This window comes from Phyllobates terribilis, unplaced genomic scaffold (assembly GCF_046119375.1).
Source record: "Phyllobates terribilis strain yellow unplaced genomic scaffold, ASM4611937v1 Scaffold_5__5_contigs__length_657084704, whole genome shotgun sequence".
Lineage (NCBI taxonomy): Eukaryota > Metazoa > Chordata > Amphibia > Anura > Dendrobatidae > Phyllobates > Phyllobates terribilis.
In genome coordinates this window covers 251,354,309-251,369,970 of record NW_027362765.1, presented here as the reverse complement: position 1 = coordinate 251,369,970, position 15,662 = coordinate 251,354,309, and the positions used below count along the sequence as shown (strand labels likewise).

General features: G+C 40.9%; 1 protein-coding gene across 3 annotated transcripts in view; it reads right to left on the bottom strand.

Annotated features, from left to right (window-relative positions):
• The window catches only part of LOC141272876 (proton channel OTOP3-like), a 53,519-nt gene extending 37,857 nt beyond the window's left edge, over positions 1-15,662 (bottom strand). Inside the window, exons 1-3 of one of the 3 annotated variants that reach the window (XM_073684018.1) lie at positions 15,362-15,662; positions 14,957-15,261; positions 4,178-4,528 (exon numbers count right to left, since the gene is read on the bottom strand). In XM_073684018.1, coding sequence (XP_073540119.1) covers positions 4,178-4,526 — 349 coding nt within the window. In that variant the 5' untranslated portion in view covers positions 4,527-4,528; positions 14,957-15,261; positions 15,362-15,662. The remainder of the gene's footprint in view (positions 1-4,177; positions 4,529-14,956; positions 15,262-15,361) is intronic. The other 2 variants (XM_073684015.1, XM_073684019.1) reach the window with 2 other exon arrangements.

Here is a 15,662-nt window from a genome sequence, read left to right as displayed (position 1 = left end):
TTTTCAGAGGAGGAGTCGCAAGTTTTACCTCCTCATAGGGACTATGATTGCACCATTGAGTTTGTTCCTGGAGCTACTCTTCCTAAGAGTCGCTTGTTTAATCTGACTATCCCTGAAAGAAAGGCCTCGGAAGAATACATACAGATGAGCTTGGCTGCTGGTTACATTAGACCTTCTAAGTCGCCTGTGGCAGTTGGATTTTTCTTTGTTAAAAAAAAGACGTGACTTTCGTGAAATTAATAAGATTACCGTATGCAATTCCTACCCATTGCCGTTAATTCCGGACTTGTTTAACCAGTTAGTGGGGGCCAAGTGGTTCTCTAAAATTGATCTCCGGGGGGCATACAATTTGTTACGAATGAAGGAGGGTGATGAATGGAAAACTGCTTTTAACACTCCAGTAGGTCATTTTGAGAATCTGGTGATGCCCTTCGGTCTTACCAATGCACCCGCGTTTTTTCAGAACCTTATTAATGACATCCTGAGACCTTTGATTGGCAAGAGTGTGGTTGTGTATTTGGATAACATTCTGATTTATTCACCAGATCTGGAGTCCCATTGGCAGAGCGTACGTGAGGTGTTGCAGTTATTGAGTGATAATTCACTTTTTGCTAAGCTGGAGAAATGTGAGTTCGCAGTGCAGAGAATTAGTTTTTTGGGCTACACTATCTCCAGCGAGGGTTTTGAGATGGACCCGGTGAAGGTTCAGGCTGTGCAGGAATGGCCTAGGCCTATTGATTTGAAATCAATACAGAGATTTTTGGGTTTCGCCAATTATTACAGGAAATTCATTAAGAATTTTTCTCTAATTGTTAAGCCGCTGACCGATCTCACCAGGAAAGGTGCGAATACGGTCCAGTGGACTACTGAGGCCATTGAAGCTTTTGTGTATCTCAAGGAGAGGTTCAGTTCTGCCCCTATCCTTATGCAGCGTGATGAGACCAAGCCTTTTTTGGTCGAGGTTGATGCTTCTTCGGTGGGGGTCGGTGCAGTTTTGTCTCAGGAGAACAAGGATGGAGTACATCCCTGTGCTTTTTTTTCCAAAAAATTTTCAGAAACCGAACTTAATTACGATGTTTGTAATCGGGAATTGCTGACTATTAAACTTGCGTTTGAACATTGGCGTCATTTCTTGGAAGGTGCTAAATTTCCTGTTCAGATTTTCACAGATCATAAGAATTTGATCTATCTGGATGCTGCCAACCGCTAGAATGCCCGTCAAGCTAGGTGGGCACTTTTTTTTTCTCGGTTTAATTTTTCTGTTACCTATATCCCTGGTACTAAGAATGTCAAAGCCGATGCTTTATCTCGCAGCTTTTCTCCCATGGTTGGTACTGAGGAGGAGGAGAGCATTTTACAGGAAGGAGTTGTGGTAGCAGCATTGGACTCCGTTTTGGAAGAAGGGATTCTGAAAGCCCAAGAGGATGCCCCATCTAACACTCCTCATGGGAGGTTGTTTGTGCCTAGAACCTCTAGGAGAGATTTGTTTGTGGAGTATCATGAGTCTCGGTTGGGCGGTCATCCAGGAATTTCTGAGACTAAGAGACTTATCAGTCGCAGTTTTTGGTGGCCTGGGTGGCAGAAGGAAGTCATCAAGTGGGTGCATCAATGTACTGTGTGTGCTAGGTCAAAGGTTTCCCATACCCCTGCTGCGGGGTTGCTTTGCCCTCTGGAGGTTCCTAGTGCGCCTTGGACGCATCTGGCAATGGATTTTATTACTGACCTTCCTGTGTCCGAGGGCTTCACTGTCATCTGGGTGGTCATGGACCGTTTTAGCAAGATGTGTCATTTGGTTCCATTCATTAAGCTACCCTGCGCTAAGACACTCGCTAAGGCGTTTGTTAAGGAAATTGTCAGGCTCCATGGCGTTCCCACCGACATTGTTTCTGATAGGGGACCTCAGTTTGTGGCTCGCTTTTGGCGTGCTTTTTGTGTCAGGTTGGGAGTCCATTTGTCATTTTCGTCTGGTTATCATCCTGAGTCTAATGGACAGGCTGAAAGAAAGAACCAGGATTTTGAACAGTTTTTGCGTTGTTTTGTGGCAGACAATCAAGAGGGGTGGTCTGAGTTTCTGCCACTCGCTGAATTTCCTCTTAACAACCATACATCCTCCTCTGCTGGGTGTTCTCCTTTTTTTTGTTGTACTGGGAGACATCCGTCTTTTGTTTCATTCTCCAAATTGGGGTCGGCGGTGCCGGAAGAGGAGAATTTTTCTGGTGATTTGGAGAGAGTTTGGACTAATGTACGTTGTAACCTTCAAGAGGCTAACAAAAAGTCCTAGAAGTATTTTAATAGGAAACGTAAAGAGGTTTTGTTTACTGTGGGTGACATGGTTCGGTTGTCCTCAAAGAATCTGCAGTTGAGGATTCCCTCTAAAAAATTGGGTCCGAAGTTTGTGGGGCCATTTAAGGTGCTTCAGGTGGTTAACCAGTCTGCTGTTAGGTTGGAGGTTCCCTCCTCCTGGAAGATTATTCCTGTGTTTCATGTTTCCTTGTTAAAAAAGGCTGATGTATCGGATAGGGAGGCCACTGTCACAGTTCCTCCGGTGGTGGAAGACGGCGAATATGAAATTTCTTGTATCCTGAATTCCAGAGAGCATAGAGGGAGATTGCAGTATCTCGTCGCTTGGAAAGGTTTCGGTCCCGAGGATAACTCCTGGGTTAAAGCGGATGATGTCTCTGCTCCTAGACTTGTCAGAGCTTTCCACAGGAGATTTCCGGATAGGCCTGGGCATGGAGGATCCGGAGGATCCTCATAAAAAAGGGGGTACTGTTAGAACCCTCCTGTTTGTTTTTGTTATCTTGTGTTTTGCGGTCACATGAACAGCTTCCTATATATTCCAGCTCCGCCCTTCTGGCCTTGCTGGACTTCAGTGTTGTTTAGACTGTCTTTCTAGCCAGGTGCTTTTGTGCCTATCTATCTCTAGTTTGCTTGGTCCTCCGGACCTCTAGTACTTGTGTCAGTTTATCTTTTGCTCTGCAACTACTTCAGTTAGGAGGTGTCCCATTTTTTGTCCCAGTCCTTAGTACTTTTAGGGACCCCTCCCTTTCTCTATAGGTCTCCGTTCAGACTAGCCGAGGATGAAGGCGGGTCTGGTTCACAAGGAAGAGGTCGCCCGCTACAACGTAGGGACTCAGCTTAGTCTTATTGTAGGGACAGCTCTCCCCTTCTTTCCCTAGTTTATGTTGCAGATCATAACAGAAGAGGCGACTCCGGGATGCTGGCCTTCAGGGCAAAGTGGCAAAGAAAAAGCCATATCTGAGACTGGCTAATAAAAGGAAAAGATTAATATGGCCAAAAGAACACAGACATTGGACAGAGGAAGATTGTAAAAAAGTTTTATGGACAGACGAATCAAAGTTTGAGGTGTTTGGATCACACAGAAGAACATTTGTGAGATGCACAACAACTGAAAAGATGCTGGAAGAGTGCCTGACGCCATCTGTCAAGCATGGTGGAGGTAATGTGATGGTCTGGGGTTGCTTTGGTGCTGGTAAAGTGGGAGATTTGTACAAGGTAAATGGGATTTTGAATAAGGAAGGCTATCACTCCATTTTGCAACGCCATGCCATACCCTGTGGACAACGCTTGATTGGAGCCAATTTCATCCTACAACAGGACAATGACCCTAAGCACACCTCCAAATTATGCATGAACTATTTAGGGAAGAAGCAGGCAGCTGGTAGTCTTTCTGTAATGGAGTGACCAGCGCAGTCACCAGATCTCACCCCCATTGAGCTGTTGCGGGAGTAGCTTGACCGTACGGTACGCAATAAGTGCACATCAAGCCAATCCAACTTGTGGGAGGGGCTTCAGGAAGCATGGGGGGAAATTTCTCAAGATTACCTCAGCAAATTACCAGCTAGAATGCCAAAGGTCTGCAATGCTGTAATTGCTGCAAAGGGAGCATTCTTTGTCGAAAGCAAAGTTTGAAAGAGAAAATTATTCTTTCAAATAAAAATCATTATTTCTAACCTTGTCAATGTCTGGACTATATTTTCTAATCATTTTGCAACTCATTTGATAAATAAAAGTATGAGTTTTCATGGAAAACGCAAAATTGTCTGGGTGACCCCAAACTTTTGAACGGTAGTGTATATGATCAAAACTGTACCTGAGTAGATTGCAAAACAGCAGCATAGATATCAGTTACTTATATGCATTCACTTTTACTGACCTCTCAACCATAATGCACCAGCATGGTGGTCTTGTAGAACTGCTGCATATTTTTTTCTGCGTGTCCACAGTAAATAGTACATTGCCCATGCTGAGCTGCAGAACATAAGGACTGTGAGAAAGATGTAAGAGTTCTGAGCAGGCATTGAACTGATAATCATACTACTGATCAATGCAGCACCCAGGAATACCACGTTCATAGCCATGAGTCCAGAGAAAAGTCGCCCAGTTACTCTTGCTCGCTGATGATGAATCGGTAAAGACGGGCAATGTCGGTGGAGCCATGATTGTTCATAGTTTATATTGAAGCCTTCATGAGTGATAGGTTGGCTGGATTCTTTAGGTTCCATGTCTAAAAAAAATGTAAAGTTCATTATACAAAATAGTTGCCAACAATTGAATGTCATATTATTGCTAATTAGCAAATCAGGACTACATTTACCTAAAGGCAACCCTCTGGGAAGATGCAATGCAACAGATAGAGGAGGACAACCAGGAAAGCACAAGGCTGCAGACAAACACTTAACAGCCATATATGTAAGCTGAGACCTGCGGTACTTCATGGGTGGAGTCCACGGGCCAGATAGTATCTTATATCCTCCATAAATGGAAATCGTCTACTGCCTTTAGTAATGTCACATGTAACATAGTCTAGGACTATACTTCCAAACTTTTATTAGTTTGTATTTAATGGCAGGTGCTATTTAAAGGGATTGTGCCACAAAGGACAGTAATCAATGTCTATTCTCTGAGGATACCACCATTGGGACCCCCATGCACAATAACAGGAGTTCCGATCCTTGTATTACTGTACGACCACAGTGAGAGGTTTAAGACGAGAGGTGATCATGTATGTGCCCCGCTGCTCCATGCAAAATCTATGAGCCTAACAAAAACAGTTTCCATTATATTGTTCTGTTTAGCTTTTTTGTTCGTTCTTGTTTTGGTGAAAAACAATGAAATGTGAAGAACTTCTAAGGATGAGTTCACACATTTTTGTTGAGAAACTATGGTTGCATAATCCATACATTGTAAGTGAATAGGGTTTTAAGAAACCCCACATACACTCAGCATTTACTCCTGATTTTGGATAAAAAAAAAAATTATGAAAAAATGCAAATTAAATGAATGTGAATGAGGCCTCGGATAACTTTCCCATGGGCTTTATCTGTTATGGGATTTTTATAGTAGAAAATCCACAGAAAAAATGCTACATATATTGTTTCAGAAATACCACTTTGCAGAGATTTCATTTTGCATCGCAAATATGAAATCCACTGTGATTTCTGCAGAATTTACAAAGCAAATTTTCTCAACAACCTGTTAATGATTTTTCATGAAAACTCTTGAGTACACAATTGTAATACACAATAAAAAAGCACCAAAAACGCCTCGGTCTTCACAGCTTTTTTGATGCATTTTTCTTCATGAAAAATGCAGACTGTGGCCAGAAAACCAGAATTGAAATTATGTGTGTTTTTAATTCAATTTTTACACTTTGTTTTGCAAAACAATGCACTGTTTTCTGTTACTGTAAAAGACAGTTTTTCTCCTGTATTTACACATTGCAATTGTCAAGTTTGTACTGTGGTTCTGTAAATTTTTCAAAATGGTGCATTTTTACTGTGATCACGGCAGAAAAACAAAAAATGATCATAATTGTAATTTTTGATAAATGGAATTTCATAATTTGTTTCTTTGTTCGCTACTCACTGATGAGGTCAGTTGGATCAGGGCTGCAGTATTAAGAAAGCGGGATTTTCAACATTTCTCATGAAAATGTAAACTAAATCTATGAGGAATTTTTATATTTTTTGTCTGGTGTTAGGAAAAGTGTCTCAAGTGTCATTAAAGATGTATCATGTACTGCAAGTCACATTTTGTTTTTCTCAAACCACCAACATTTAGGAAATGTGAATTTCTCAATAAAGAAAGGCGGTTTCTGCTTGTCTTGTTAATACACCTTGGCAGCCAAAACATGTACTAGGGCTTGTCCTGACTCACCCTAGACTAATTAAATCATAGAAAAATATTAAAGTACAGGGTATAGCTTATAATAGAGTTCTAGTAACAATTATGTTCTGACATGTTATAGATGAATGTCACAACATCACATTGGTGATGTTTAATCCTGATTTCCAGAAGGAATGGGATTTCTAGAATGCCTAAACCCATTTGACACTGCTCATAGACTTGGCGCAGATACGCTACAGATTTTTTGTCTGATTCTCCGTGTGTAATCATTCACAGGCTGCATAAGAATTTGTACAGAATCAGCTCCTAAATCGATCTGAAATATACATTTTATGCACAATATGTTCATTAATGCTATTGATTTTGAGCATTTCACTGATTTGTTTTTTATTTTTACAGTTTCTCTTACTCCCCCGCATACATAGTTTGTGTGTTGAGTAGTCATCATGTGACCGCTCACATGCTACTTGCACACTTAAAGTCTTGTGCCGACTAGCTGCTCTTCCCAATTCTTTCAATGTTCAATGAAAAAATACAGCCCCTGCTTCATTGAGAGACGCAAAGGAAGTTAGTTGGCACGTGACTTTAAGTATGAAAATCATATAAGAGTGGTCATATGCTGGAACCGGCAAGCTGAACCAAATCCAGTGAGTATAATACATACTGTAAGGATCCGGCTTGCTACAGTGCTGAAATGTATAATTAATGCTACTAACATAAATACAAATTTATCCTAAACTTGCCAGATGGCACAATACTTTATTATCACAGCCATATATCAGATTATCTGACAAGTTATGGTTTGTTACATGTTTACATGATCAGAACCAAACACATTAATACATTACCAGAACCACCAGCAATACTGAAATACAGCATCACAACCACAATCAGTAAAGGAATACATCACCAGAACCACAATCAGTACATGAATACAGCATAAGATCCACCATCAGTATTGAAATGCATCATCAGAGGCACCATCAGTACAGAAATACATTACCAGAAGCACCATCACTACAGGAGTCCTTATAACCAGAACTAACGGAACAGAAATATATCACCAGAATCACCATGAGTACCAGAATACATCACCAAAAGCACCATCAGTACATGAATACAGCACCAGAAGCACTAGTAATACATGTATACAGGTCAGGTCAGTCCCATATATAATTGTATCGCATGAACCTACAGTTAACAGTATGCCCTTAACAAGGGTAAGGAGATGCTGGGAGTTATTGTTAACAGCCATCATCAGACTGTGGACCATACAGGAATCACAGTACTGGTGAATGAGTCGCAGGTAGTATCATAAATAAACATTTACATACATGGAACCTTATAGGTGACATCTTCTCTGACGGGAGCAGTTATCTTTCTTTTCATCTCCATCTGATCCAGGCGCCATGATGTCTTTGGATATTCAGAGCTCATCTCTGCAGACTTCCATCTTCTCTGGTCTTTTGCAGCATAATCTAACATAGTGGCCTTTAAAATAACCGTGTCATTATAAAAATATAACAATATTTGCCCTATGCTGTGTCCCTGAATACTTGCTCCTCACCTTGCTCCGGTCACAAAATATGACTCCCATGCTTTCCCTCTTATGGTACATACCCTTCACAATGCCCTCTCCTTTCCATTCTGGACCTCTTTTTACTTTGTCCAATCACACTGTGTTCCCACTATACTGCCCAGTCTCTATACTGTGTACCCTCATATTCCTTCATGCTGTCCCCTCCCACATTTCTCCCCCCATACTGTACCCTCACACAATTCTTCCCCATACTGTCTCCTCACACATTTACCTAATTTACCCCAACCTATACTGTCTATTCACACATTTAACCTCCTCCCCATACTGTCCCCTCACACATTTACCCCCCAACCCATACAGCCTACTCACACATTTACCCACTGCCCCCATACTGTTCTTTATTCACACATTTACCCAATCCCCCAATATTGTCTCCTCACACATTCACCCATTCCACCTCCCCCCATATTGTTGGCTCCTCACACTCCCCCCATCAGTGAAACTCTTGGGTCCTCGACTCCATTAGAGTGCCTATCTTGCTGCTGTTTCCGCTACGTGGCACAGTTGTGATGTCAGCAGTGCGATCAGTTGACCTGATCATGCTGCTGATGTTGCCCTGACTCAGATGTGGTGGCGGTCAAGGCTTCAATTGTACTCATGTCTGAAAGATGCGAGTACAATTGAATTCAGGGATCTGGTGGTTCACTGGTTCTCTAAGCCGGCTGTAATTTTGACAATTGGCTGGGAGAATGGCTGAATGACGCTCCCAAGGGGCGGCAAAATGCTACTGCCAGGGAGGCACTATGAACAGCCGCATTAGGCGGCCCAATAGCTCTTCCCTGCTGGCTGCACCCATGCCCTCCCCACTCAGTATGCCCCTGCTTTAAACAGGGGCTGGTGTTTCAAATAATCATCTTCTTCTGTTAACCATGGTTACCTTTAAGGAAACATATGCAATAACCATTTCTATACATCAATCAAGTGAACTTGCCCCTAAATTAACCATTTATCAGATCATCAATAACTTCAAAGAGAGAGGTTCAATTGCAGTGAAAAAGGCTTCAGGGAGCCCCAAAAAATTCCAGAAAGTGCCAAAACCATTTCTCAAAGAGGATTCAGCTACAGGATTGGTTCAACACCAGTGCAGAGCTTGCTCAGGAATGATAGCAGGCAAGTGTCAGTGCATCTGCATGTACAGTGATGTAAATGCTTTCAGAGGCTGGCTGTCAAGATGTTCTGCAAAGAAGCCACTTCTCCACAAGAAAAACATCAAGGACAGATTAACAATCTGCAGGAAGTATAGGAATTGGACTGGGGTAAAATTATTTTCTCTGATGAAACCCCCTTCAGAATGTTTGGGATATCTGGAAGAATGATTGAAGAAAAGGTGAGTGGTACCTTGGGTCCTGTGTCATGCCAACAGTAAAGCATCCATTCATATGTGGGGATACTTTTCATCCAAAGGAGTGGTCTCAGTCAATTTTACCTATGAACACCGCCATGAATAAAGAATGATATAAAAACATCCTCTAAGAGCAACTTCTGCAAATGATCCCTGAGCAATTTGATGACAAGTGCTTTTTCTGGCATGACGGAGCACCATGTCACAAGGCAAAAGGGATAAGTGGGTGGCTCGGTGAACAATGCATTGAAATTTAGGGTCCATGGCCAGGAAACTACCTGGATCTCAATCTCATTGAGAATCTGTGGTCAACCCTCAAAAAGCAGTTGGACAAACAAAAACACAGAAATTGTAATAAACTTCAAGGACTAATTAGGTAAGAATATGTTGCCATCAGTCTGGATTTGGCCCAGAAGCTGATATCCAGGATGCCAGGGCGAAAAACAGAAGTCTTGAAAAATAAGGGTCATCACTATAAATGTTGAGTCTTTACGTACTGTAAATTGGATATATTTGTCAATAAAAGTTTAAAAACGTATGAAATGTTATAATTATGACTTTAATAACCATAGAAACATCCGACTAAAAGATCTAAAAACACCAAAGAAGCAAACTTTGTGAAAGCCAAAATTTGTGTCAACCTAAAAACTTTTGTCCAGAACTACAAAATATTACTCCATTCACATAGTATTTATACTGAGAATTTTCAATCCCGCAGCACACCCTATATACACTGCTCAAAAGGGAACACTCAAATGACACATCCTAGATCTGAATAAATGAAATATTCTCATTGAATACTTTGTTCTGTACAAAGTTGAATGTGCTGACAACAAAATCACACAAAAATCATCAATGGAAATCAAATTTATTAACCAATGGAGGCCTGGATTTGGAGTCACCCCCAAAATTAAAGTGGAAAAACACACTACAGGCTGATCAAACTTTCATGTAATGTCCTTAAAGCAACTCAAAATGAGGCTCAGTATTGTGTGTGGCGTCCACGTGCCTGTATGACCTCCCTACAACGCCTGGGCATGCTCCTGATGAGGTTGCGGATGGTCTCCTGTGGGATCTCCTCCCAGACCTGGACTAAAGCATCTGCCAACTCCTGGACAGTCTGTGGTGGAACATGACGTTGGTGGATGGAGCGAGACATGATGTCCCAGATGTGCTCAATCGGATTCAGGTCTGGGGAACGGGCGGGCCAGTCCATAGCTTAAATGCCTTCATCTTGCAGGAACTGCTGACACTCTCCAGCCACATGAGGTCTGGCATTGTCCTGCATTAGGAGGAACCCAGGGCCAACCGCACCAGCATATGGTCTCACAAGGGGTCTGAGGATCTCATCTCTGTACCCAATGGCAGTCAGGCTACGTCTGGCGAGCACATGGAGGGCTGTGCGGCCCTCCAAAGAAATGCCACCCCACACCATTACTGACCCACTGCCAAACTGGTCATGCTGAATGATGTTGCAGGCAGCAGATCGCTCTCCACGGCGTCTCCAGACTCTGTCACGTCTGTCACATGTGCTCAGTGTGAACCTGCTATCATCTGTGAAGAGCACAGGGTGCCAGTGGCGACTTTGCCAATCCTGGTTTTCTGTGGCAAATGCCAAGCGTCCTGCACGGTGTTGGGCTGCGAGCACAACCCCCATCTGTGGACGTCGGGCCCTCATACCACCCTCATGGAGTCGGTTTCTAACCGTTTGTGCAGACACATGCACATTTGTGGCCTGCTGGAGGTCATTTTGCAGGGCTCTGGCAGTGCTCCTCCTGTTCCTTCTTGCACAAAGGCGGAGGTAGCGGTCTTGCTGCTGGGTTGTTGCCCTCCTACGGCCCACTCCACGTCTCCTGGTGTACTGGCCTGTCTCCTGGTAGCGCCTCCAGCCTCTGGACACTACGCTGACAGACACAGCAAACCTTCTTGCCACAGCTCGCATTGATGTGCCATCATGGATGAGCTGCACTACCTGAGCAACTTCTGTGGGTTGTATAGTCTGTCTCATGCTACCACGAGTGTGAAAGCACAACCAACATTCAAAAGTGACCAAAACATCAGCCAGAAAGCATTGGTACTGAGATGTGGTCTGTGGTCCCCACCTGCAGAACCACTCCTTTATTGAGGGTTTCTTGATAATTGCCAATAATTTCCATCTATTGTCTATTCCATTTGCACAACAGCATGTGAAATTGATTGTCAATCAGTGTTGCTTCCTAAGTGGACAGTTTGATTTCACAGAAGTTTGATTTACTTGGAATTATATTCTGTTGTTTAAGTGTTCCCTTTATTTTTTTGAGCAGTATATATTATATTTATTGCAGAATTTTACAAGGCAGAGGATAAAAGCAATTTGTTGATGTTTAATTGTGCCCTTGCTGCAAGAACTGTAGCATAAATCATTTACCTTCTTTGAATATAACCACAGCTTGTATAGATAAGTGTTGGTGAAATGGCTGCGTTTCTTGCCTCACGGGGAACGCTGTACGTGGTTTACAGCTAATCGCAGTGGTTATGACAATTGCCGCAATTAGTAGTGAACAATTACAGAAAATGGGTAAGTCAATACTTGTGAATGTACTCAATGGCAAATGTTAGCATCAATTTGAACATCAAATATAATTTGGGGTTACTATTAAACTTTATTCACACTGAGCATGTGCGTTATCATTTTTTTCACTGATAACACACTGACACATTTTATACTAAGGTCCTTTACGCATTCCCACCCAAAGTTATACCCAAGAGCAGGTGAAACTATGCTAAAATATGTCTGCTAAAATGCTTATTAGTAGACCATTTTTTTAGTCCTTAATGGATTTATGCTTAAGTAACCTATAGCTACTTACATGCATCTCAAATAAGATCTCAAATGGCAATAATAATAAGGATACAGTATAAGCTACCCTGAAAAATGTTATATACATACCATGGCGCAATGCAAAAGTCTTGGTAAACCTTCCCTATCGTCTGCAAATTCCGCTTCTATACAGACCCTTAAATATATGGTGTGTGTATATATACAGCATGGGCATGACATTACATTAAGTATGTTATTACTAATACTCGTAAAAATGTTGGACCATGTACTTCCCAGCTCGCTGCAATTATATTTTATAGCATTATGTCTAGAATTTTGTATGATTACATGTAATTACAATCTAGATTCAATTGCAATCTTGCTTACGTGAGACTATGAATGTAAAAACATTTTTTATTAACGTACATCCAAAGTCATAAAGTGGGGAAGGATAGTAAAGAGTGGACTCCCATGTAATTTATTGCTCATGTGTGGCAGCCACAAGGATTTTTCATAGAAAGTCTGAAACTGAACTTCTGGTTTCAAGCCACCTAGACAATTCTACTTGGGCTTTCATTATCAGCAACTGACTCCCATAATAAGTTGCCGAAATTGTTCATAACAGACCAGCCTGAGGAGGCACATACAATGGAAAATGGCACATCTTTAAGGCTAAGTTCCCACAATGATTTTTTGGTGAGCTTTTGATGTTGCAGATTTTCTGCACCATTTTATTTGTAAAATGTGGTCGCTTGCATTTTTCTCCAATGTGTTTTTGAAAGCTTTTTTTTAACGTGTTTTTATCATGTTTTTCAGCTGTGGTTTAAGTCTCGTTTTGGTATGTCATGTGTAAATAAAACTGCTTTCATTTGGAAATTTCCTGTTACCTGGCTTTGTTAAAACTTTATTCATAAAGTAATGTGTGGATTACAAGCATCTTTAGCGCCCTTTCTCTGTGGAAACACAATAAAACCACATATGCGTTTTCAACCTGCAGATTTTCACAATATCCTACAAGTCAATGGGGAAAATATTTGAATGAAGCGTATTTTTATTGCAAGAGAAAGTGACATGTTGCCGATTTCAAAATCGCAGAGCAGGTCAGTTTCAGCAGTGTAAAATAAAGCAATCTGTCAGAAGGATCAACCCTCATAAGCCGTCTATATGGGAATGCCAGTCATAGAAAGTTGAATAAAATGATACCTTGATATCTGTGATCCGATGTCTTATTCCTGAGAAATCCATATTTTTCTTAATATGTAAATGAGCTGTTAAGAACTATGGGTGGACAAAGATCTCCCTGAAAACTACTAACAAAGCTTATTTTAAAGGAAAGGAAAGGGGGAGTTACCAGTGTGAGACATGTAATGACTGTCAGTCTGATCTCCTGATCTCACTACAGAGCTTTATGTGATTATTACTAACACAGTACAGCAGAGCCAAGCCTTGTCTCATTACAAACACATCTACAGTTGTAGCTCTCCTCTCATAGTGTTGTCAGCTCTGCTGCAGACCTGTGCCTGATTATAACTAATACTTCTTCAGCTTCCATCTAACAGGCTGCCAGTGTGCGGGAGGAGCAGTGCAGTTGAGCTGACAGTACTATAGGAGGAGAGCTGTAGATGTGTTTGTAATGAGACAAAGTTCAGTTCTGCTGTTCTGATTCTCCCCCCACACTGGCTTCCTGTGAGATGGAAGCTGAAGAAGTATTAGTGGATTAGGCACAGCTCTGCAGGGAGATCAGGAGGGCAGACAGTCAATCATTACATGTGTCACTGGTAACGCAATCTATAATTTATAATAAGTTCTAGAGGCAGATTCTCAGGGAGATCTATGTCCGGACCATAGATCTTAACAGCTCATTTAAATATTAAGAAAAATGTGTTAGTTAATTTATGCTTTATGGGGGGAACATTCACTTTTTCACACAGGGCCGTGTAGGTTTGGATTTCTTTTCCCCTTAATAATAAAGACCTTCATTTAAAAACTGCATTTTGTGTTTACTTATGTTATCTTTGTCTAATATTTATATTTGTTTTATGATTTGAAACATTTAAGTGTGACAACCATGCAAAAGAATAAGAAATCAGGAAGGGGGCAAACACTTTTCACACCACTGTATATTATTCCACCATGCGTTCATCAAAACAGATCAACTGCAACAATAAGTGTTTCATATACAATAAATATCCCCTATCAGGACTCTGATTCAACTGCATGGAGCCTCCACTGCACAACTGTATGCCACTAATTTCATGGTATGCACCATCATATTATTCTACAGGAAAATATCAGAAATATGCATTTATAAATCCCTATTCAATACAGTAGAAAAACAAACAAACAAGTAGTACAAATTTTAGAGCATGTTGCAGATTTTTAACCACTCAGATATCATATTGTATTTGGAAAAATGGAAGCCATTGCATAGTTATCAGCTATGCTAAAACACCAAGGAATCATTCTGCAGCGTGAAAACATATTAGTCACAACTGAACGAGCCTGAGCAAATCAGAGTTTATAGGATTTGTACAGTACACTTCATATAGTTTACTGGTCGGTTTGCAAACACAGTTGCACCAAAAAGACATCAATTCTAGTCACTGTTCAGCTGCAATTTCTATGTAAAACGTCAGTAACACAAAGTACCAAAGATAAAATAACACACCTTGTAACGTTTTTCTTCAACAAATGATAAAAACTTTTCAAAATATAATTTATGATCTTTGCTTTGAAAGCAAGAAGTATAGGAGTCTAGTATGCAGTAAACACTTGAGATTCACCTGCATGATAAAAAGATATCTTATAGTACATGAGACAACATGACATCATATCTGACAGCTTCTTCTAACTTTCAGTTGATTTAGATAATTTGCTTTTTAATAGTTTTTTTGCCACATTTTCCTTATAACGGCAAAAACTACATTTTTTTTTGTTAAACTGCTCGTCATTAGGCCTCATTCCAACATTCATGATTTTTATTGTATGTAAAAACATGGACCTTTGTTCATCAGTGTTTTGGATCTGAGTTTTATCAGTGTTTGATCCATGTGTCCAGTTTTACCATTGTTGTTTCATCGGTGATTTTTCACATGTGAAAAAAGAACCTGGAAAGCTGCTCCTATCCATTGCAATGTTAATCACGGACAGCACACGGATTCCATCTGTATTTTCATCCATCCATTCATATTTAATCCATCAGATCAGATCAAAACATATCTCCATGTTTTTTTTTGCGGACTCACGGTTTCCACTAGCCTCGGGTTACAAGATCATCTTGAAGTTATTATTCTTTCCAACCAAATATTTGATAATATGTATCAATATACAGTTCTCTGATCTTCTTCCTTGTCTCATCTATATGTTAAGCTGTACAAAGAGATTTACTAATATAATATATTCACCACGTGATCTAACGAATCTATAATTTAACTCCACATCAATAAACCCAAAATGCCAAAATACCCACCTGCCATGCCAGACTCTTCTTGATGCTGCTCTGTCTGAGCTGACACCTTGAACTTCTTGCAAGCTACCTGTGACTGCTCCTTACTTCTGCCCTGCAGGGCAGGTGCATTGATTTTTCTCTTGTTTACTTTATGAATAATCCTCCAATGGTATTAATTGCCTTAACAAGTGGCCCATTAATCCCAAGCTTGAAAGGGCCGCTAATTGTCCCTTTGCTGAGGGCAGATGAGGAATGTTCTGGGAACATAACCACAACTACATGGCATGCAGCCTCTGATCTTGGAATAGAAAGTTGCTAACTC